This window comes from Macrobrachium rosenbergii, chromosome 20 (assembly GCF_040412425.1).
Source record: "Macrobrachium rosenbergii isolate ZJJX-2024 chromosome 20, ASM4041242v1, whole genome shotgun sequence".
NCBI classification, from domain to species: Eukaryota; Metazoa; Arthropoda; class Malacostraca; order Decapoda; family Palaemonidae; genus Macrobrachium; species Macrobrachium rosenbergii.
In genome coordinates this window covers 25,610,001-25,634,101 of record NC_089760.1, presented here as the reverse complement: position 1 = coordinate 25,634,101, position 24,101 = coordinate 25,610,001, and the positions used below count along the sequence as shown (strand labels likewise).

Below are 24,101 nucleotides of genomic sequence, written 5' to 3'. Positions count from 1 at the left end.
TACTTGGTATGGCATTTTAAAATAAGTGTCAAGTGTTCTGGATTTCTATGTATTCTACCATACCAACTAAATTTTACATTTGCCTTGACTGTGATTGATGAAGGAAGTGTACCATTCCAAATTAATACAAACTGCCGGTGGGATGGGATACCAGCAACTGGCCCATTGTGGAAATCATGAATGCAAGGGTCAGCTGGTTTGATGTCTCCCCTCCCAAATCCCATGTAGTACTAGTACAGTACTTTTAGAATGTCAACATCCACCTTCTTTTGTATTTATAGAATTCTTTATAACTAATATCATTATTATGCTAGTGAGGCCTCAGTCAAATTCCTAGACTAATAGAGCTTCCCCAGTGGCTTTCTCCTTTAATGATAACTGAGCATTGGAGTAAGGTCAAGTGAAAAAGTTTGACAGCTAGAGAAGAAGAAATCAAAAGGAACAAATGAAAAGTAAAAGGCTGCTAAGATCTTCACTATCAGAAATTCATTCATACAAATTAAAGTTATATGAGTTATATGGTGTGGACAGATATCAATACACTGAAACTGGTCTAAAAAAAAAGGAAAGAAAAACACTAAATATATAAAACAGAATATGATAAAGTAAAGCAATGATAGAAGTACAAAGGGTCCAAGAAACTATGACAATGTACTATCAATACCACATAAAGATTTCATTATAAAAATTAATAATAAACTTATTAATAAAACAGTAAAATAAACTAATACGGTACCACAAGTAATTCTGATGAATGAATAGCATAAAAAAGGGGTATATAATCATTTCTCAAAGTTTACCCTTAGTTTGTAACCCCTCCCAGTATCCAATTAGCAGTTTATGTTAATATTAATATGGGATGATACACTTCCATGATTATCGAAACTGATGCAGCCAAGGGCTGTTTATATATTGGGTCAGTCATCAAACTATATAAGTCAAGGTCAAACTACTAATGCAACATAAACAATTTACTTCTTTCATTACATTTTGTACCACAGAGTGCAGAGTGTAATAATAAAAAGCAAAGAATACAGCTACAAAAGAGTGAATATTTGGTTCTGTACCTGCATTAGCTCTGTTAAGGCTTCATCAATACATGCCTCCCAGGAACATAACACTCCCTCAAAAAGGAAAATTATACACACTAAGTGGCTGACCCTAAAAATATCAAAAATTTATAAAATAATGTTTCATAGTTACAAACCTACTGCTTTTTACTAATACCATTAGACTTGATTAGTATAGTACACCAACTGCCAAACTGCCATTAACAATAAGCATGGTAATAGTTTAGATGGCAAGGCATCTAACAATGGCAGTCTACCCATTTCTCTTAATGAACACCTTTGATGATTTTCAGTCTGCAATCCAGAGATCTCTGTCCTTATCAGAAATGACCTGGAGGCATGATGGTACTCTGAGCATAAATAGCAGATTGTATCTATGAAGCATAACTTGTTCTGAAAAGGTATTCATGGGAGAAGTAACTGACTTCTGAGCTATTTAGCTGTCGTAAAATGAAAGGTCAAAAGGTCTTGTAAAATCTATCCTTAAATTAGCAAGGTCAAAGAGCCCAAGCCTGCCAACCTGCCTCTGAACATCCCTCATAGGAATATGGATCCTCTTGGGTACACTACCAAGGTAAGATCCTACTATGAAGCTGGTTCCTATAATAGTTCAATCCATATTGATATTCTGGAATAAGAATTATATACTATGGAAAATTAGTGATTTCCCATCTTTATTTTAAAATGTTTTATGAAATACAAAGCATCATTTTTTAAATCTATTATTAGAACTTTCTTTTCCTCCAGTAAATCAAGAGATAAGCTATGTGCAGATGAGTAGTTGAAATGGAATAGGAACTCTATACTGACACCATTTGTAGCAGGAGAATCACCTGCCATTAGTAAATCCATGCTGTTTATCAGATCTGCATTTTTTCCCTTACTTTTACCCATGAAAACCTCCTTTGCTCTGGTTACTGGACATTTTTCACGTCTCTACAGGTTCATTAATAATGTAAGTAATGATAATGATGAAATGAAACTATGATAGTATCAAGTTATGTCTGGAGTTTGTTACAACAATCAGAAGGCACAGCATGCCAATGAACACTTCTACTAAGAGGAATTTAGTCATGGGATGGCATAAGCTTGAGCAATGATTTGAGCAGAACATGTTTAAAACCTTTTGGAAAAACATGCTTGAGTCACATTAAAAAATGCAAGGTCCGTGAGAGGTGAGCACGGTCTTACAATAAGTGTGGTCTTCAATAAGTTTTTAATTATCATACCATCCACACTGTTTGTATAAATCTTTTCTTAGGGTCCTTATAGTCGTGTTCCCTTTAGTAAACTCTCCAGACTTCCAGAGGAAAAAGCTACAGGAGAATCTCCTACAGTCTATTGCAAGTTTCAATAATGATTACATACTTTAATAATGACAGAAACAAATAACAGGCATTGTAGAGTTTCTTGTTCTTGTAGAAAGTACAGCCTATAAAGAATTAATTTTTATGGTAAAAATAAATGAATACCTTTAATCTTCTATATACTATACAGTACTACTTTGACCAAAGTAGCATTAGCCAAGGCTCAAGATATTAAATGAGCTATCAATAGTTAATTCTCCTCCCTAACAGGAAACTCCCAATACAAGGTTAACTCCTGCCCAAGCAGCTGCAGGCAGGAAACTGCCTTAGAACCTGGGTAATGAGTACTGTTTAAGTAACTAAGTAACATATGATGGGATGGGTGTTTCTGTCTTAAAATTATGGCTGTCCTAGTATTTTGGCAATCTGAAACAAGTATACAGCCTTCCATGACAGGGTACTGATGTTACTGTCTCAATGTGCTATTCTGTTTTTCACAGTATCAATGTGCTTGACCACTATTCTGAGTATCAACGTGAGAGCCCCTATCAACAGTAATGTTGTGCTGTGATCCTGTTCAGAGTATTGGTGTACTATGTTCTTTGCTAACATATTAATATCTGCGCTACTGTGTTAGTCTGTCTCAGTATGCAGAAGTTATTATCAGAACCATCTGTTTGCAGATACCAACATGTTTTCATTTGCCTTTGACAATGAAGAGAGGAGGTGGGGAGAGTGAGTTTTCATTACTCCACAAGGCTTTAGTATCTTCAAAACTCCTCTTATGAATAAACATGGTCATACTAATAAAACAATATGGCAAATTAGTGTAAAATACCTTAGCTAGTTCATTTTAGTGAAAATAAACTAAGATCAAAATATAAAGTGAAATGTGGTAACTGCTGTCTTTTTTTGCTACTACCAAAGAAATGCAAAGAATGCAGAAAAGACTTACCAAACATATAAAACAAAAGCAATGTAAAGCCAACATACATACATGTTTGTAATATAACTGCAATAAAAACGTACAGGCTTTTGCAAATCAGACACAGAGAAGTTTAACAATAACAAAAGAACAGAAAAAACTTCTGGGTGAGAAACAGCAGTGCACATAAACAACCAACAACATAATCACAGAGCCTTACCACAAAAACAGCATTCAAATTTAGAGAAGCAACACAATTTTTGTGAATGTACATTGCAGCATACAGAAAAAGTCTAAACAGGATTGGCAAAATTTTTTGACAAAAATGATGAATAATTCATGAAGGTGATATGTAATGAAAATAAGATCAGGTAAAGGGCATCATATACAGGTCTTCCATAATCCGACAAGAGTACAGATGCATAGGGTTTCAAGTGAGGTGGGAGGTTTTTTTGGAATAGGGGGACATCTTTTCCATTCTATCACTTTGCTTGTTATAATGACAGTTATTCTTTTGGCTGTTGGTTAGGCATTAGTAAAAGTAACAGGCTTGCAAACTGTATGGACAACTAAATATGACAGTATATGAATAATATATAATAAGACTGTAATGATTTTTAATAAGACAGAAAAATTGCCCTTTTGAAACAATCCCCTACACTGATTATGATTACGTACATCTAATAAGATGGAATATTCTTGCTGAACACTCAATTACATTTTCTTCCCTATATGCATTGTGCGATGAAATTTATAAAAAAGTGTTAAGAAGAGTTTACATTATGTAAAATACTTTACATAATTTATAAGCATCTCACATTTGGATCCCCTTAAACATTTAACAATAATGGCACATGCTTTTGCTTCAAGACAATCATAAAGCAGCACAGCAAAGAATATAGCTACATATCAGGTCAAAATCAGTCAGTAATTAGTATGAAGAACATTGTGGCACACTGTACATATTTACGTACACAAAAATCAAAACATTAAGGTGCATGTGAACCAAAACAGAATATGTATGTGTATGCATCTGTGTATGTGCTAGCCCCTAAGATGATGATACCTCAAATGATCTCCAAAGAAATCCTCTATCCTTAAGCGATGTTAGAAGTCTTTATCCGGCTGCGTGAAAGGCACGGATGTATCTCACTGAAACTTAAGAATATAAGGTGTAATAATTATATTACATAAGTAGAAAAACATGGCACCAATGCTGGATTAACCTACCCATAAACAACTAATGCCTTGGGTTTCTGTCCATCTTGCTAAAAAAAGCAAAACACGAAGCTGCTTTTAACAGGCAAAAATACAAAAGAAAACAACTGCAAAAAACTCATTAATCTGTTTTCCTTGAAGAAACTGTTAGTTCACAAGATGAATTCAAGTATGTACAAACTTTGGCTTGGATTTTTAGATGGAATTTTGAATGATGTCCCAATGCTTAGGATCATCAAATTCATGAGGCCCAAATAAACAAGGCTCTACTGCTGTACCCAATCCAATTCTAATTTTGGGAGCTAAAGTAAAAACTAGCAATAACCTGACATGACTTTATACAAGTTCTCAAGTCTTTTACAAAATTCACCTGTAGCAACATTATGTAGTTTAACCATTAGTCTGATATTTGAGGAAACTGCAATTTCTAGAAATCAAATTCCTTACCATCATTACAGAACTGTCTATAAGTACCTATAAGGGTTTTTATTACCACTAACAAAGTAATCCACTTCACATGTACTGTACATCCTTCATTCTTTATACAGCATAAATCTTACTGGATCTTTACAGGTATTGTTTATTTGGTCTTCCTTATCATTTTCATTGTACATATCATTCAAAAAAGAAATATATTGTACTAGCAATGAAAATCAACAAGAAATACCAACCCACAAAAGGTTAACAAATGAAATGTTCCATAATACTGTACATGTTTCAATTAAGTTCATCTTTAAATCTTCATTCAGCTTATCATTAAAAAGTTTTATATAATAAACTACAAATAGTTTGTTTCACAATCTATCCTTCACAGAAAACAGACATTATATTCTTTTATAATTAAAGATCCTGTTTTAATAATAAATGAAAAGCTCTACTGGTCAAACACATCAAACTTCTTCACATGGCCAATTTATAGAATATACCACAAAGCTCTCTCATTCTCACACACACACACACACACACACACACACACACACACACACACACACACACACACACACACACACACACACACACACACACACACACACACACACACACACACACACACACACACACACACACACACACACACACACACACATATGTATTTATATATATACTGTATATATGTTTTGGAGTATATTCTACATGATGAATATATGAAGATGAATTCTGCTCTGCACAGTAGTTTTGTTAAATACTTGATTATAATGAACTAGCCTAGGTTATGAATTCATTAAGTTACTTGAGCATAGCTAGCCTAAGAATCTTCATACTGGGTTAGTTAGACATATATAAGTAGCCTCCATGTCTAAAAGAACATTTACCAAGATATGTCCAACAAAGTAATGGGGCCTAGCATAGCCCCTGTCCTGTAGCATACCGGTAGGCTACATAACCTACCAGTACCTGCTGTGTTTTAGCGTAATTCACACAAATAAATTTACATACAATAAACAACGCGCCTTGATTACAATAACCTTCGAAGTCGTTCTTAAGAATTCCTGGTTTGGAGCTAGGCTATGCTAGTTTACCATATGTAAAACATAGTCCCCCTCAGGTTGACAAGGTTCGTCACGCAAGTCCAACTCTGGAATCTGTAGATCACTTTTATTATACGTGTCGTAAGTCGCAAACCAGTCTCATCTTTCAAAGCAGTGGTCACTGACACCCTTCTTTAGTTCAGTACGAATTACATGTGTCAATCTAATCAATATTACTGTCAAATGTCAAACTCACCCTCTACCGCAAGCCAGTTTGTTTACGCTATAAACTTCATATTTTCTCAATAGATGGCGCTAGGTGTGATTGCAGACGACGGTTTCTTCTTCAATCTTTTTCGTGATGGTGCGTGACGTCTGTATACCCCGCCCTCTGATTCTAGTCTTTGAAAACTCATTTTTATTGTTACATCTTGGTTGCAATTCATATAATTGAGATTGTAAATTACGCCCAGAATATAATCATGCAGATAAAAAAGTCTGTATTTTCTTCGTGGCGATGTTATAGTTACCTGCTATATAAAAAATTAGCAAACTTTTTTTTTGTTCTCAGACGCACGACGATTGACTCTTTCTTCCTGGGGTATTTTTCTTCTTGCAGTTTTAAAGGGAATTGTTCTCAGTGTCATTATGATCAAGGTTTATTTCAGGAAGCCATTATCAAATTTCATTTGGTTCACCTAGCTTTAGAATACTGCTCTCCGGTGTGGATGTAGGCTTCTGCCAGAGATTTATCTCTTTTAGATAGAGTGGTTCATGGTGGTAGGTTTCTGTTTCCTAATAGTAGTAGTCATGACTTGGACCATCGACGGATGGTCTCGTTTGTCACTTTTTCATAAATTGTATTTTAATAGAGATCTTTCACATTCACAATTGATCCCTGATCCCCTTTTCCTGCCGGGAGCAACCGGATTCGCTGAACAGCAACGCCAATATGCAGTAAATGTGTCTCGCCGTCGAACTTCTCGGTTCCAGAGGTCCTTTATTCCGCACACCTTTGGACTGTGGAACAGCCTCCCAGAGGATGTCGTGCAACTGGAACTTCAAAATTTCAAGCGAAGGTGGAATGCATTGCTACCCTAATACTATTCTCCTTGTATTTTAATACATTTTCATCTATTTGTTAATTTATTGATTTAATTTTTTTCTTTTTAATAAGTGAGTGGGATCTCTTCTTTCTGTATTTCCCTTATTTTCTCTTACGTCTTCTTAGTGAACACCATATTCTTTGGAAGCTTGAGTTTCAAGTCAGTGGCCCCTGTGGGCTTGTTCCATGTGAATAGGTTTCATCTTGTGAATAATAATAATAATAATAATAATAATAATAATAATAATAATAATAATAATAATAATAATAATAATAATACTTTTACCCGTCAGTTTGTTTATAGTTGTCTTGAATAACTTTTTCCTTCCTTGTCGTATCTTTTTTGACTAGCATGTTTTATTTTTTCTTAAATTTCTAATCTTTCACGTTTTTAATAGTCAGTTTTTCTGAAATCTTAGTAATTGCCTTGATAAGATATATCAAAATGGTCTTCCTTAAAATGTTTGTTGTACCTTAACCCCATTAGTTATATTTGCCCATGCTCCCATGCCTTTGGTGGTGTATTTCTGTATTGTATTAATTTTTTTTTTTTTTTGTCATATGTGCGTGTACTACAGAAATTTTGTTTGTCTATAAGTAAATATTCAACATTTTGATATGGTAGGTCTTCATGGCCACTTGAATTATTTACTCTTCCTTCTTCTATGTACTTCTGTATGATCTGTGACCCTTGGTAGGGAGCGCTTTGTTGCACTTGAATCATGATGCTTTGACAAGTGGCCATTTCCTCACTCTGGGCATACAGGTTCTTTGTAATTTTTTATTTTATTTGTGATCAGGTTACTGACATCTGAAGCAGTACATTACATGTAGTCATAGACATTGCAACACTTACTGGGTACACGTATTTTATTGCCACAAATTTCTATGTTCCTTGCAGCCTGTGGTGGTTTTTTTATGATATAATACCTGAACTCTGAGTTCAGGTTCCTGTGTGGTAAAGTTTTTAAGTTTGACGACCTTTATAAGATCTTTTGTATACGTTTTTATCTTCTGGAACATTTACTATCAAGAACTTTTTTTTTATCAGCTGAAGGATTACATGTTTCTTTACGTTTCTCTTTTAGACCATTTTTGTTGCTTGTAACTTTGATCTTTCGGAATCTTGTACATTCTTCTACTAGAATTCTACGAATCGCTGTGGGGTCTGCTGATTTTAGAAGTAATGTACTCTGTTTTGTCGTTTTAATGTTCCAGTATAGTTTGTTCTCCTTGATTCTGGAACCATTTTTCATTTGTTTATTCATGGGTTAGGAATTTCATATTGAATTAATATTCCATCTTCCGACCTGCCACAAACAAGACAGAGATCAGTGTTCTAAGTCTGCACTTGAAAACGAGCCACCGACATTTCATCTTCGCAATATCCACTCTCCGTTACTTCAGTGCTTTATATAGTAGTTTAAATCCGATTTTTCTTTGTTTATATCTTGCCTTTGACTTTCATCATTCTCTACGAGGAGGTTGTTTTGTGTATATTTGTTTATAAGTTCTGTTTATGTTTATCAGTTGAAACCTTATATTTATATGACTATTGTCGGTTTCCCAAGATTAGGTTAAAACACTATTGTCCACATACCTAATCTAAGAACTAAAACCAAGTTAGTTATTGGTTCACAGCAACATATAAGAAAAATCTCTCATACTCTTTGTTATAAAGATGACGATCTTGAACGACTTCAGTTTTGGCAACCGTTGCTAAACGCTAGCTGCATGATGTAAAAAAAATGTGCCAGAATATGTGCTGTGTTACATTACCTTTCGACGGTTGCAATATCAGCGACGGAAGACTATGAAGAATAATCACTTTATTCAAAGACGGGGTAAAATAAGACCCTTTTTCGTGAGTATAATCTCTGGAATATTGTTAAGAATACACTTAAAATCTTCAAGCTTTACGAGCACTAGTGTCCTCAACGTCAGTGGGAATGAAACTGAAATCAGATTCCTGCGTGGTCAGATTATTTATATCTGGTTCTTTCCTGATTCCCAAACTACAGTACTTGATCATTCCGGTTTGTTTCTTTTAAGCTGCCCAGCTGTTGTTCAATGGGAAATGGGGGCGGAGCGGTTGGTGGGGGGAGATAATCATGGGTATGGGTCACAAATCTCAACCTCTCTGGTCACGAAGGTCAGGTATCTGGCTTTTCATCAGTCCAAGAAATAAGTCAGGATTCTCAAATTTGCGGCGTTGTCTCTCTAAAATTTCCACATTATGGTGTATGCTATAGGCTTTCACTATTGGTCTCATGACGTAAGAACGTTAATTACAGAGATACTTCAGTTCTAAAGTCCCTGCTGCATCAAGTATTTCGACTCTTCAGTGATGCTGTAGATAATATTTACTTGTAAATGTGGAAGAAATTTTTAACCTTTATGCCATATCTGTTTAATCCCCTGTCAAAGTCAGTAAGTGACCCGATGGCAAGGACTTTAGGTCTTGGCAAGGACCTCATTGATTCACGTGGTCACTTCCCAGCAACATGCAAACAAATCAGCACTGTTATTCATCCCCAGGCTAAAGAAATTGTCCTCAGAGTGCTGAGATATTTCACAAAAGAATCGCGGGCAGTTACTGGATGTAAATAAACTGATTGTAACATTGTTTATATATTTATAAATAAAAAAACTGCATGATTATAAACTTGTAGATAAACTACCTGTGAATGAAAAAAATGGGTTAAGTTAACGATAAAGTAATTCTCTCTCTCTCTCTCTCTCTCTCTCTCTCTCTCTCTCTCTCTCTCTCTCTCTCTCTCTCTCTCTCTCTCTCTCCCAAAAGTGAATTAAAAAAAACGTAGGGAAATGATACAGCTATACACTTAAATGGGAAACAAATAAAGTCCAACAAGAAAAAACGGTGTTAGATAATTAACTATAAATTAGTAATAACAGGGAAAAACCAACAATAAGAAACAAAGTATATTTTAGGACTAATGTAAGTCTCCTTAACCAAAAAGCTTTAGCACATAAGTACACATTGTGAGTATGTGTGTGTGCTCATAATGTTTTAAAAATGTATTGTACAGGTAAAATGTCTAAGGAAGGCAAATAAAACACAGATTTTGTTGGCAGTCGCGTTGATTATAAAGGGTATGACCAGCAGGTAATAATTCCATATCTGCTTACCTATCTATCTATCTTGATTTAGCCATCCTGTGACAGCATAAGGCTGGCTAAATCTAGATAGATAGGTGAACAGAAATGGATTAAGATTTATCGAAACATTAAAGAGATGACCTTTGTTTTGAAGATATGGCACGGAGGGGAATTTGAGAAAACCGTTAATAAGTCTCGCCTAAGGTGTAGCTTCCCTTACGAGTCTGGAAAGCTATCTCCCTAAGAATTGTGCTTGGGGTTTGTTTTTACCTAAAGGATTAAAAATTTGTTTCCAGCCACCGTTGGTATTCAGCAGGACTCACTAAGACGGTATTCAGCTAATCAGGACTCCCTCCACAGCTTTGCTTCACTTTACACTATTGCTTTTGTATAAATGTTAACTGATCTGTAAGTTCATTCTATGGTTGCAATCCCAACCATGAGTGGCTATTGCACCGTTTCTCTTATTAATATTAACGGCTTTTTTGTGCTCCCCGATGCGTTGTTCGAGATTTCAGCCGGTCTCCACGTAAGCAAAATTGCAATTGTTGCAGTTGATGACGTATGCCATCATGCGTCAGGGTTTCATCCTTTTCCTTTATGTTCCAAATTGGTTTTGAAAATAGTATTGGAAAATAAAATACAAATATCATTGATTGTCTCCAAGATATTTGGGAACTTCTAATCTGCTATCGTATGGTAACTATTGTTTTCTCTCTCCCCGCTAGCCACATTCTTTTTTTTTTCGTCATTTGAAAGGTACTGTTCAAATATTCTGAGAAGAATAATACACTAAGTAAAATCAGACTGCTTTCGAAGAACACAGTAAAAGTTTAGCTTTATAGAACAGTTAGAAATAACATCACTAACTGTTTCTGTGATTTTTAAATAGCCTTTTCAACATTTACACTCGCACACGCACAAAACACACATACATGCATACACAAAACACACACACATATATACAAACATATATATATATATATATATATATATATATATATATATATATATATATATATATATATATATATATATATATATATATATATATATATATATATATATATATATATATATATTATTTATATATATTAATGCATCACAAATTTATAACTCGTATTGCAAAGAATAATTTATCATAAAGAATGTAAACGGAGTTTAGACCACATTTTTTGCTATAGTTGCTTGTCGGCTTTGATTAAGCCAACCCTATGCCAGCACGGGACTCAACCCAAGGCGGCTAGCAAGTGTACTAAGGTGTAAAAGAGAACAAAAAGCCTGGTGTAAACATCTGGACCCGATCCAAACAACCGAGACGCCTATTATTGTTTTATCGTCTTTTCTCTTTATTGCGTTCAAAGTCTTTTATTTCAATCCCGTCCCCATGGTTGTATTATCTTGTTTCCAAGGCCAATTGTATGTGGATTAATGGTCTGTAAGGTCGTAAAACCTTTTCTTGTGATCATTTTCAGCTATAAATTTGCGATAACCCCTTTTTTTCACCATTTCGGCAGAGGATTCAGTCCCCCTATGATTGAACTTGTTCCTTTTTCTTTTTCTGTTTTATTTGGTGCGTTTGCCTTACATCTGTTTATGATATACTGGTGATTCGTAAACGTTGATAATTAAAAAATCATCAGTATGCAGTGAAGATTCCACTAAGAACAGACGATTCTTGAGAATAACGACCCTGTAAGCCTTATCCCTTGTCCTGTTTTGGAATTTGTGATTGAATTAAGAAAAAAAAAACCGACCACAAAAGCCTCATCTTTAGTACACCAGTCCCCATGTACAATAAATCCATTCACCTCTACCTCTCAAACTTTGCAATTTTCGTAAATTTCAAAGCCCTGTCATTCTTTCATTTCAGCAACACAGTCAGCCTGGAAGTTTCCGATTTTCTCTCTCCTTCGTTTCAGGTTTATTCCCATTTTCACCGGCCTATTCACTCCCGTTCTCTCTCCACGGCCAAACCACCATAATGCACTGATGGTGTGAGTGGTAATTTATGGTCAGTCAGTCAGTCAGTGGTCTGATCCGTCTCTCCCTCAGTGCTATTTCTGACCCGTCTGTCTTTTTACTTGACATATTCTGTGCGGATGATTCATGCCAGCAGCATAACCCTCTTCATTCACAATCAAACACAATTTACGTCATGAAAGTGAGTTGACTCAACAGGCTTTCAAATACATCTTTTATTTACCTAGATCATGTACTCTTGATTCTCCGCCATCCGAAATGTGCTACTCTCTCATGCCATCAATTTAACAATATTTATATTTACATATCCAACACCACTTTACACAAGCCTCACAAACTTTGTCACCATCAACAGTGAACACTGTCCTCTAAAAACGTCAGTCATTCAAATTGCCAGTAGCCAATGTTTTCTTCCATCCTAGAACATTACATCTAAGTCTTCTGTGCTCTCCTTAAGTTCTCTCAACAGCCCTTCCATGTAACTATTAAATTTCCATGCAGGCATAACTAACATTAGCGTTCTCTCTCTCTCTCTCTCTCTCTCTCTCTCTCTCTCTCTCTCTCTCTGTCAGTCGTATTGCAAACTTTTGTGGGTTCGAGTCTGTGACATTCGTGCTTTCCCTTTTACCCTTAAACTTCTTGAAGAACATTTCATGACAAACACCTGTGGAACAGGTGGATAAAAATGCAAAGAGAGTGAGAATCAAATGGAAAGTAAAGGAGAAAATGGAAATTGGAATAGGGTAGGGTTCTTGGAAGCCGAGGTGGTAGGAACAAGATTAAAGGGAAAGTGGAAGTAAGAGAAATAGGAAGAACGAGAATAGAAAAGAATGAAAAATATAGGAAGAATTAGGCCCTCTTACTTTTTCTCTTATAACTACTTTACAAATTACAAGTCACACTCAAGATGTCCATTAGAACAAGATTTCTATTACTTTAATGTTACTTAAAAACTACCATATATGTTCAACAAGCACGGGTGTGCATTTGCCAATCTAAATGTAACCCACCCTAAGATCGTTATATCTTTTACCAAAGTTTGAAATATATTCGGTTTGATTTTAATTCTTGCACATCTTTTTATTTCCATATATATATATATATATATATATATATATATATATATATATATATATATATATATATATATATTATTTTTCAACGTATCACAGCCGCTTTTTTTTTTTTTAAATCATATATCATTTTGCACTTTTCATCCATTCTGCTTTTTTCAATAAGTTTAGATCTTTAGTTCTTAAGAATCTACATTAGATTCCAATTCTTCTTGCGTTGCTTTACAATACTAAGTATGGACGTGAAGGCAATTACGGCACAAAATAGGAATTCCAAGTTAGGAGATTGCCTTATTCTACTTCCCATTAGGTAATGTTCAAATCCTGTGCAATTACAATATTTTCTCATTATCCATAATCAGCACTACAACTGCAGAAATGAACTGCGTAAAGTACGAGTTTTCTGGAAGCAAATTTTACTATTCAGTAGGAACCTTAAAAAAAAAAAGGACTCGAATTACAACATACACACAAACTCTTTTGGAGGCTTTTGCCGTGACAGCTCGCTTCCCGTCGTCTCCAGCGGCTTTCGCTGGCCCCGAGTCATCCTGCCTATAACTCCTTCCGTCTGTCTGTCCATCTGCCACTGAACGAACCGAGGAAGGGAGGCGCAGGCATGTGAAGAATGTTAAGTTCGCCCCTATTCATTCGCAGTTTAACTGTTGTAGGGTCTGGTTACACAGCTACGTTATGCGACTGTGACCTTGATCAAAGTTTCATTCATAAACGAAAAAAAAATCAAAGAAACCTAAAAAAGAAAAAAATAAAATTGATCTTTCTTTATTACCCGAACAATCAGCTTAATTCAACTTCGCTGTCTTTCCACACTCAAATCAGGCAGTAGAAAATAATGTAAATCAAACCTGAAGATTAAATTTAAGTAATGATTATTTATATATATATATATAATATATATTATATATATATAATATATATATATACATATATATATATATATATATATATATATATATATATATATATATATATATATATATATATATATATATATATATATATATATATATATATATATATATATATATATATATATATATATATATATATATATATATATATATATATATATATATATATATATATATATATGATATACACACCTTACTTACTGACATCCAGCAGTACTAAGAAAGCAAATCAAAATAATATTTATGAAGAAATAGTTGGTGGAAAAACAATAAGCAGTAATATTGCTTAAATAAGAAATCAAAATGAGCGTTTATTTAGATACTTTTACTTACTTTAGATATGAATTTTCTTTACTCTCTTAACTTGATTAAATAACAAGAATTGTATAGTTACGAGTTCATAATTTCCTCCGATACTGAATATCACAGCGAGCCGCTCTCTTTTCACAATTTCCTTTCGCTTCCCTTTCGTTGCATACAGGAGACCACGGTATACTTCCATGCGTTGTTTCAAGTACTTGTTCTACAGTAATAAATGGTTTGACGTGGCTAGCTGTATATTGCTGAATATTGCTTGGTCGACACCAAACAATTTTCAGCAATATACATCAACTTCATGCGTAAAAACACCCATGCCAAAACCATTATGCATCATTGTCTGTGAATAAAATATGAAAATAAGAGCGAGTTGCTCTTTCATGGGGTACGTAATTAATTTTCCTAGTACAACACCGGCGTTAATGATATGCAATCTGTTGAATAATGCAAAAAAACATAATTTACAACTGTCTCTTCCAAGTGAATATCAATTTAATTAGGCATTTTAATTAAAAAATAATGGCCCATTCTCAAGCAAGTTAATGTGGCAGTAAAGCAAATTGATTTAATAATAATATCATAATCAAAAGGAAGTTATTTCAGGTTGTGGACTCCGTTATGATTTTAGTAGTGGTTGAATGATGGTCTAATTTTAATTTTTAATTACAACACCGCTGCATTTTCCATAGACTGTCTCACATTAACGCTACCCGTACGAGCAAAATGTAGCAAATATAGCTCTGGCATTTGGTGAACAGTTACATTAGCCGGAAGTACGTTAATGAGAGGACATCTGCGCGGTCTCTGTTCAGGGTCTAAAGAATATTCTTTCGACCTTGTCTCTGTGGTCCCCCAACCCCATACTTCACAATAGGACTAAAAAAACGGGATTATGTACATTATAGACTCCTCCTGAAGTAGGCCCTCTAAGACTGGGCACAAACGTTGAATGGTCTCGGGAGGGAATTAAAGCCTGCGATCACTCCAAAGCCGACTGCTTTGTTGCACTGCTTACTTTGCTGTGCACTGCATGTCACTGGTAGTGCATGAATTATTTTATGGTCTGTAGGGGCGGGATTTGGAGGTCAGCCTCATTTCCACTAGGTCTCGTCAGAAGCTTGAAGATGGCCACCTGACCGTTTCGGGCTACTGATCTGTCTTGAAGGGAGTCTGTTGTGTCACAAAATGGTCGAAGGGTCTTCGCCTAAGGACGCTGTCCTATCAGCTGTCACTGATTTACTTTGGCTTCCTGGGTGAGACATTGCTCGGGTATCTGTCCTCTCACCATCGCTGCATCCCTGCTGAAAAATAAATTACTGGGAGGGACTGAGATCTTTTAGAAGGACATAAGTGGCCCGAGGTCCAAGTATTCCCTTGGCAATTTGAAATCCAAGCCTAAACAGTTGTTGAATGAAAGCTTCGGATAAGGGTTAAACTGGGTCGCTTGCTATACGGTTGACTCTCTTCAAGGCAGCTTCTGTCTGATTAAATTTTAGAAATTTAGAATAATTTCATTTATGTATTAAGAATTAATGGAAAGAGGCGTGTTTAATCTAGATCAAGTAAGAGAAAATTATTTATATATCAGGGAGGAAAGATAATCCGGTCTTTTAAACATGCAAAAGATGAATGTGTGTGTGTATGTATGCATTCGTAGTTAGTGACGTGCTATACCTACGGCACTCTGCTTGGTGAATTAGCTACCCGCACCGATTTGTTAAAGATCCAGTGAAAGGAATAACAATGAGAGAGAGAGAGAGAGAGAGAGAGAGAGAGAGAGAGAGAGAGAGAGAGAGAGAGAGAGAGAGAGAGAGCGAGAGAGAGAGAGAGAGAGAGAGAGAGAGAGAGAGAGAGAGAGAGAGAGAGAGAGAGAGAGAGAGAGAGAGAGATTCAGCCTAGAATTCTTCAGTATGATGCTACTTGTAAATCTTTGGCTCTATTAGTTGTGTGAAATTACGATAATGGAAAAATCAATATCTGGAAAATCTTTATATTTGATGCAGTGTGGTTCTAAGTCTATCTCTGACTCAGTTTACCTTTCTGTTTTCATCTAGATTTGGTTTACATACATATATTCATACATACATACACGCTTGCGCGTTGACAGCTCATTCTGATATATTAAAAAAAGGAAGGAATGTTAAAGATGTAACAGGTTTATTTAATAATTGATTTAATAACATCTAGTGTTACAGATGTAACGTTTAATACTATCATGTTAGGTAGGATGGCGAACGATCAGAGGGATGAAATGTGAGAATAAAGATAAAACCAGCAAATATAAACACAGGCAAAAGCTAGAAAGATAAAAATGGCTTCACCACAGTCAAATACGAGAGAGAAGAGGTGCTCTATGATACTCGAAGCCACCTTCCACAATCTACGAACAATTAAACATCCGAGATCCAAGAATCTCGAACTTTGGAGCTTCGCGGAATAACGGGCATTGTAGCCATGCCAACGGATTTTACTCTCCTTCGGGAGGGAGTAAAGGATTCATTCTCCTGCAGGAGGGCGTAGAGGGATGGAGGGGTAGGGGATTCTATGGGAGGAGGGTAGCGGACTGGAAGCCTGGGGATATGGGGAGTCTGTTGGAGGAAGGGAAGGTGGGCTTAGGAGACAGGGGCTGGGTACAGAGGTTTGGGGTACCAAGGGGAGTGGAGTTTCCGTGGGGTGTTGCATACGGTTCAGGGGCATGGCCGAGGGGCGTCAGTGGATTGAAGGGCGAAGGGAAATACTCTCTAAAGCTCTTACAAGGGGCTTGAAGTAAAAGGGCAGTAACAAAGGCATTACACAGTAATATTTGTTACTGAAGTATGAGGATTCACTCGTGAATTCCCCTAACGAGGGGATAAAGGTTAAGTGGGGAATTAAAGGGGCACAGATAACTCCAAAATGGGGCTTAAGAATAAAATGTTTTCTCTGTTATATAATTATGGTGTTTATTAGAAGAGGGAGCTAATTTTGGCAAATGGGCATATTCTACTCAAAGTACACTAAAGAAGCACCTACTCTTGTATTTAGCCAAAGGGCGTAGTTTGTAATCCTGGTTAGGTTTGGGGTACTTACCATGTAACTTTTGGTGAAAATTATTCCCTTCATGTACGAATATATATATATAATATATATATATATATATATATATATATATATATATATATATATATATATATATATATATATATATATATATACACACACACACACACATATATATATATATATAAAATGTGTGTGTCTTTGTGTGTGTCTATGTATGTATGTATATTTCTACTTACAAGCCGGCCACTGTTTTTGTTAGCCAGTTAAGAAAAAATAAAGGAATAACGATCGTTTGTTTCTTCCATTCCGTTTTGAGAGCCAGAAAATACTTCATTCATTGTGAATTTCCGTTTCCCGGAAAAGAAACTATTTTCAGTTGTTTTGATAAAGAGAAGAAGAAAAGTGTGATCATTGACCAATTACGTTTCATTGCTCCTTGGAAACTTTTTTCTTCCACCAGCCGAGGGAAAAGAAAAACAAAAACTTCTAGATCAAAGCGGAGAGAAAACAGAGGAAAACAAAGCAGGGAATCTGATGAAATAGAAAAGAAAGGAAACTTATTTCGCCTTTTAAAGCTGTTGATTTTTAGTTCTTGGGTATTCACGTGCATAAACGTAAGTTTTCTTTTATACCGAAAACGTTTATGTTTGTACGTTTGCTGTTTTTGTGTATTATGTTATACGCAGTTACTTCTTTCATCTATTTATCTATCTGTTTATAACAGCATAAAGCCTGGACTTGTTATGGATCGTATCATTATAAGCAAAGAGAAATTCTTATTCGACTTTTAGCCTTTTATTAAGACTTTAACCTTACTCTGCATGATTTATCGTTACTGAATTAAGTGTGCCAGAGAGGCAGTCTCTATTTCCTATAATACAAATGTTATGATCGTAGTTAAATTCATTTTTGACTTGTAAGCATGGTTGCCGTTGACCTTGTCCTTACTAAATATTGGTGTCCTCAGTGGATTTTGCATGTCAAATATGAAGATTTATCTCTTATAGTTAAAAAATTATGGCTAAAGTGAAATTCGTATATGACCTTTGATCTCAAATTAAGACCTTGGCCTTGATTTCCGTGTAATTCATTGCTAATAGTCCTCGTGAAAAGTTACAACCATTTTGACAGAAGAAGGGGTAGCCTATCTAAGTACAGATACATGAGTTTTCTCATATATATATATATATATATATATATATATATATATATATATATATATATATATATATATATATATATATATATATATATATATATATATATATATATATATATATATATATATATATATATATATATATATATATATATACACACACACACACACACACATATATATATATATATATATATATATATATATATATATATATATATATATGGGTGTATGTGTGTTTGTTCGTGCACGTGCTTTGATAAGTCTCCCCACTTGTAGCAAAGGTTACAAGGACAATGCTGCAGAGTCTATGTTATTTCTGGGGATTAAGGTAAAAGGAAAAAAGCACCCACCATTTCTAGCACCTACCTTTTCCTGGTAGATCTAAACTATTCGTGTTCAGTTGGGAGGTGATGAATAGATAAATCTCATGTTAGTTAGCATGAAAATAGTTAAGGGCTTCGTATAAGAGACTATCTTAAATAATTTGAGTCCCATAGTTGATTTAGCTTTATTTTCCCCCATGGTTTTTTTTTAGGCTGCATACGTTACGTAATTTCTCATGAGTATATAAAATTTTTATTTCGTGCTCAAAAATTTACTTTTACATTTTTTTTTTCCGGCTACTGATGTATTTCCTCTTCTGCTTCCGCAATTGTCTGGCATTATCAAAATGATTTTTTTCGGAGCTTCTTTTTTATATTTTAGCCTTTTTTTTTTGCCACTCGTTCAGTTGTTGGATCCGATTACAGAACACCGGATTTTCATGTCTCGTCACTCCACCAGTTAAAAAAGTAATAATCAGCATTTTTTTAATGAATAGAGAGCTGAGAGCAAGTTTAAATTCCACAAAAAATAATCCTTTATAAAAGGAGGGTTTACAGATGATGGACGCTGGATCAAAATTTATCAGCGGGGATCCTTGTTGAGGAATAGTAATAAATGTTTGGAAAACGGAAAATATAATGCGAACCTTACATTTGGTCGGAATCTTAGATGCAAATTTCATGGAGAAATTCTTTCCTCATAAGCAAATCTTCATAACACATAACGGAAAGAAAAACATGAGGAAGTTAAGAAAGCTATACGATCGAAATGAATGAATGAGGAAGAATATGAAAGGACCCGTCTTTCTGATTAAATAAAAGAATTAATAATAATAAAAGCTATTACAAGGAGCAAATAATCCTGTAGTTTTTTATTTAAAAGGAAAATTACCAGTAAAGGCTGACGAATGAGACAAATATAAAAGAAAGTAATACATTTTGGTGCTGCTGACAGTCCTTATCCATATCCAAGGATTGGAGGAAAGGAAAAGAGAAAAACATTTAGGGTATAAGGAGAGACGAAATGAATGCGCAAATGAGATTGACAAAAGGGGTACGACCATAGCAGACGGACGAGATAAGGTCAAAGAAAGGATTGAGGGGAGAGAGAGAGAGAGAGAATGGTGAAATGAGATTGATTACTAATTGTACTGCCACGTCTATGAATGGCGAAAAAAAGCAGAGAGGAATAAGAGAGAGAGAGAGAATGACGAAGTGACAATAAAAATGAGAAGCACGGCCATAACTTAGAGTAGCGTTAAAAAATAACAACTGACGAGGAATAATAAAAAAAAGATTGAATGACAAAAAGAACGAGAAAGAATGAAACCAGAAACCATTAAAAATATGTGGAACGATCATGGCTTAGAATGGCATAGAGAAAAAAAAAAAGGATAAAAATCAGTAAAACTGTCGGAACAGTAAATTGGGAACATGGCGGGAAAGAGTCTCTGGAGAGTGAGAGAGGCAGGACTGGGCCAGACTCCAGTACGCCTCGGGCCTCGGGCTGGAAAAGGTTGGTGGCGGGCCTGTCCAGGACCTCAGTTCGGCCTCAGAAAGGCGTGGGACAGGTAGCAGACAGGTGATTCTTTCTCTTCGATCAACCTTTCGCGAGTTGACGGGAAGGGCATCGCTGCCATCATTCATTTTTGCAGATGCCATATTCTTGACCCTTCTCTGGTTTTTATGCAGTGGATTTTTTTACCCAGTTAGTTGATATTTTCCTTTTCTCATTTAAAAAGAAATTTTTTGTGCTTGGGAGCGAACCGAGGAATGATAAACTTTTTAGCCGCAGCATGGATACGCAATGACAATGATAGAGTTTTAATTGCCACTGACATATCTATGAAAAGCTTCCAACGTACATACATTTTAGAGGACAAGGCCATGTTGTATACTGTTTGAAAATCTGTACGTATCGTCCTCTCAGTAAGAAAGTCTCCCAACAGCGAGAAGAAAAGACATACGGGGTTGTTAAGAGATGAATAACCACACATCGGATTATTGCTGAACCGTCTAAGGAAGAACACCGTAATGATTCTCAGCTGGATTCCCCTTTTTGCCATCTGGGCTGTAACCAGTAAGTACTAGAACAATTTTCATTCATTTATCATAAATCAAAAATAATGATTTTGCTGGAATTTTTTTTTTTTTTTTTTACAAAGTTTTTGTATCGTTTTAAGAAATAATTTAGTTTTCGGAAACAAACAGCTTTGCGTATTTTGTCTTTTGATTTTTGTAAATGATGGAATTTACTTATTTTTGGAAGTTTCATTGACGCAAAAAACACGGATGGAAATCTTCATCTGGTGTTAAAACAATAGTTTTCGCTAGGATAGAAGTACATTTACTTTTCAGTCAGTTTTAATAATTATTTGTATTCATGTCGATAAAATACTTCTTTTCTTTTGTTTTTAAATAACAGAATCAACGCCAATTTTCAGTATCCTTGCTACAATTATGGATTGTACGTTTATGTTTCTTCTCTTCTTTACAGGGCAAAAATTATTACTTACTGCACAACATTCCTTTTGTTATCGTTAGCTAACCATATAGACCTTATGTTTCTCATTTGGTGTTTCTTTTCAGTGTATCTTTCAAACAAGGTACTAAAAAGAAAAAGAACAAGAGAACCGTTCATATATCATTTCGAAATATACTAAGTACGTCCTAATTTCATGAGGAAAAGAAAAGTTTCTATGATTTTTATGGCGAGATAAGCAGAATTCATTTGCAGATTATAATGTGTGCTCATGTCATTGTGTTAAAAAAGTGCACAAAATAAAATCACTATCTCCCTCTCTCAATTATAGCTGACACTTTAATTGTTTTTGGTTCCCTTCACCTCTCTCTCTCTCTCTCTCTCTCTCTCTCTCTCTCTCTCTCTCTCTCTCTCTCTCTCTCTCTCTCTCTCTCTCTCGTTTAAGTTTGATGAGAATTTAGGTAGCTGGAAGAAAAATAGATTCATGTAAGCGGAATGAACTTCATGCATCTTGGATGAAGGAAATGAGTGTACCCAGAGCCATTAGCAAAAAAAAAAAAAAAAAAAAAAGACTCTTCTGAGAAACAGCGAGATTATAATTCCGAACAGATCCCTAAAGAAAAACGCAGTTAGCGACGCAGCATCGCGGAAATCCAGGAGATTAACTGCATTTCGGAGCGTTCCTGGCAATCAAAGCAAGGCACGTCGTAGGAAATGCTTGTTTAGCCCTTGTTTAGGGGAAGGAGGGATCCATGTCATCCTGTCAATCTCTGGAATAAAATCCTCGTCCCGTAATGGAAGGATACGGCGGACGATCCAGCAAACCTGGAAAGGATTTTACTTATCTATTATGTTGCAATGGTTTCCAGGTTTGAGGAACTGAATGGAAAAGAATCCATATCTAATCTGTGATTGATTGCGTTTTGTGTAGGATACGATGAACGATCCAGCAAACCTGGAAAGGATTTTACGACTTACTCTCTATAACGTTTTAATGGTTTCCAGGGTTGAGGGACTGCACAGAAAAGAAGATTAAGATCCAGTCTGTGATTGAATGCGTTTGTGTAGGATACGGCGACCGATCTAACAAGCCTGGAAAGCATTTTACGACTTATTATCTATAACTGGTCTCTTCCTTCTTTCTGTATTCCATATTATCTTCCGTTGCTTCTTTGGAAGCTTGAATTTCAAGCCAATGGCCCCTGTGGATTTGTTCCATATGAATAGGGATCATCTTCTGAATAATAATAATAATAATAATAATAATAATAATAATAATAATAATAATAATAATAATAATAATAATAATAATAATAATGTTGCAATGGGTTCCAGGTTTGAGAGTCTGAATAGTGAAAAAGATTCATATCTAATCTGGGAGTGGCTGTGTTTGTGTTTGCCATTGATACTTTGCGGATAGAGCAGATAGTTATTGCTTACATACTCCTAAATTTTAATTCTCAGATAAGGTCCCATAAACATTCTGTGGGTATGTTGCCAGTCAAAGTAAAAAACCCAGGAAGGCTATCACTTCGATAGGGAATGAAATGCAAGAATTGACATCTAAACGCATAAAGGTTGCTCGGAATTTATAGGTTTAAAAGAGATTAATTGGACTAACGTCTTTTTGCTAACCATTGACGAAATCCCAAACGGTTGCAATTTGGACAGCGAATGAAATGCAAGAACAGACAATTAAATTTATAGAATTTGCATGAGATTCCCGGTTTTAAAAAGACAGTCTATCTCTCGGATCTTGAGTAATGAGGTAATTTAATTGGCAATGGAAAGAATTTCTCCTTGTAATTGCGCTGCATATTTTTACGATTTTGGTGACTTACTCAAAAGTTAGAAATAATGATAGAAAGGGGAAGCTAGAGAGAGAGAGAGAGAGAGAGAGAGAGAGAGAGAGAGAGAGATGAACTGAAGTGAAGGAACGTGAAATATTTAATTTCTATGTAAATCGACAATGATTACTGGTTTCAGTGAGATCCAATCTCGTAGCAGGGACGGGTCAGGCGTGTAATTTCAAACCTCCTTATGTTTCGGAGTGTAGACGTTTTCAGTTCCTTTAAAGAACATATAAAAGGTGAATTTACAATTTGTTGCGGCATTTTTCTAAATCAAAATACATAGTGCATTTTCTTTTGAAAACAATGATCAACAATAGTTTCTTAATTAGCGAGAGTTACTTAATATAAAAAAACAAAAATATTTGTAGAAATATCCATCCCGTCCTCTGCTCACTGCTGATCAAGAGAAAAATAAATTTCTGATAATCTGAAACTGTCAACTTGGAATTAGGAGATAAAAATACTTGAAGTAAAAGGCAATCCAAGATCATTCAAGACAAACGTACTCAAAGGGAAATTAGCAAACAAGGTAATCAATTACTAATCTATTTGCGCAGGCGAGCAGCAATTTCCGAGAAGAGGGTGACGTAATAGAGTCGCGGGCCCGTAGAGAAATGCTCTGAAAACAGATGGTCAAAAGAAATATTTATCCGGGAAGAAAAAAAAATAGCTCTTTTAGGCGACATTCACGAAATACACACGGAAATATCGTACACACATCT

General features: G+C 35.3%; 2 protein-coding genes across 14 annotated transcripts in view; one reads left to right on the top strand and one right to left on the bottom strand.

Moving 5' to 3' along the window:
* LOC136849161 (KIF-binding protein) overlaps positions 1-9,017 on the bottom strand; it is a 44,139-nt gene extending 35,122 nt beyond the window's left edge. Inside the window, exons 1-3 of one of the 6 annotated variants that reach the window (XM_067122249.1) lie at positions 6,246-6,260; positions 4,369-4,460; positions 1,068-1,124 (exon numbers count right to left, since the gene is read on the bottom strand). The gene's annotated coding sequence lies outside the window, so the exon portion shown is untranslated. Of the gene's footprint in view, positions 1-1,067; positions 1,125-4,368; positions 4,461-4,532; positions 5,396-6,245; positions 6,368-8,873 lie in introns of those variants that run through there. The other 5 variants (XM_067122246.1, XM_067122247.1, XM_067122250.1 and 2 more) reach the window with 5 other exon arrangements.
* LOC136849162 (uncharacterized) overlaps positions 1-24,101 on the top strand; it is a 744,860-nt gene that overhangs the window by 600,679 nt on the left and 120,080 nt on the right. Inside the window, exon 1 of one of the 8 annotated variants that reach the window (XM_067122260.1) lies at positions 20,145-21,124. The exons of 6 other annotated variants lie outside the window; for them this stretch is intronic. Coding sequence is in view for 1 of the 2 variants with exons in the window: in XM_067122252.1 (XP_066978353.1) it covers positions 21,079-21,124 (46 nt within the window). In the remaining variant the exon portion in view is untranslated. Of the gene's footprint in view, positions 1-20,144; positions 21,125-24,101 lie in introns of those variants that run through there. One more of the 8 variants, XM_067122252.1, reaches the window with a different exon arrangement.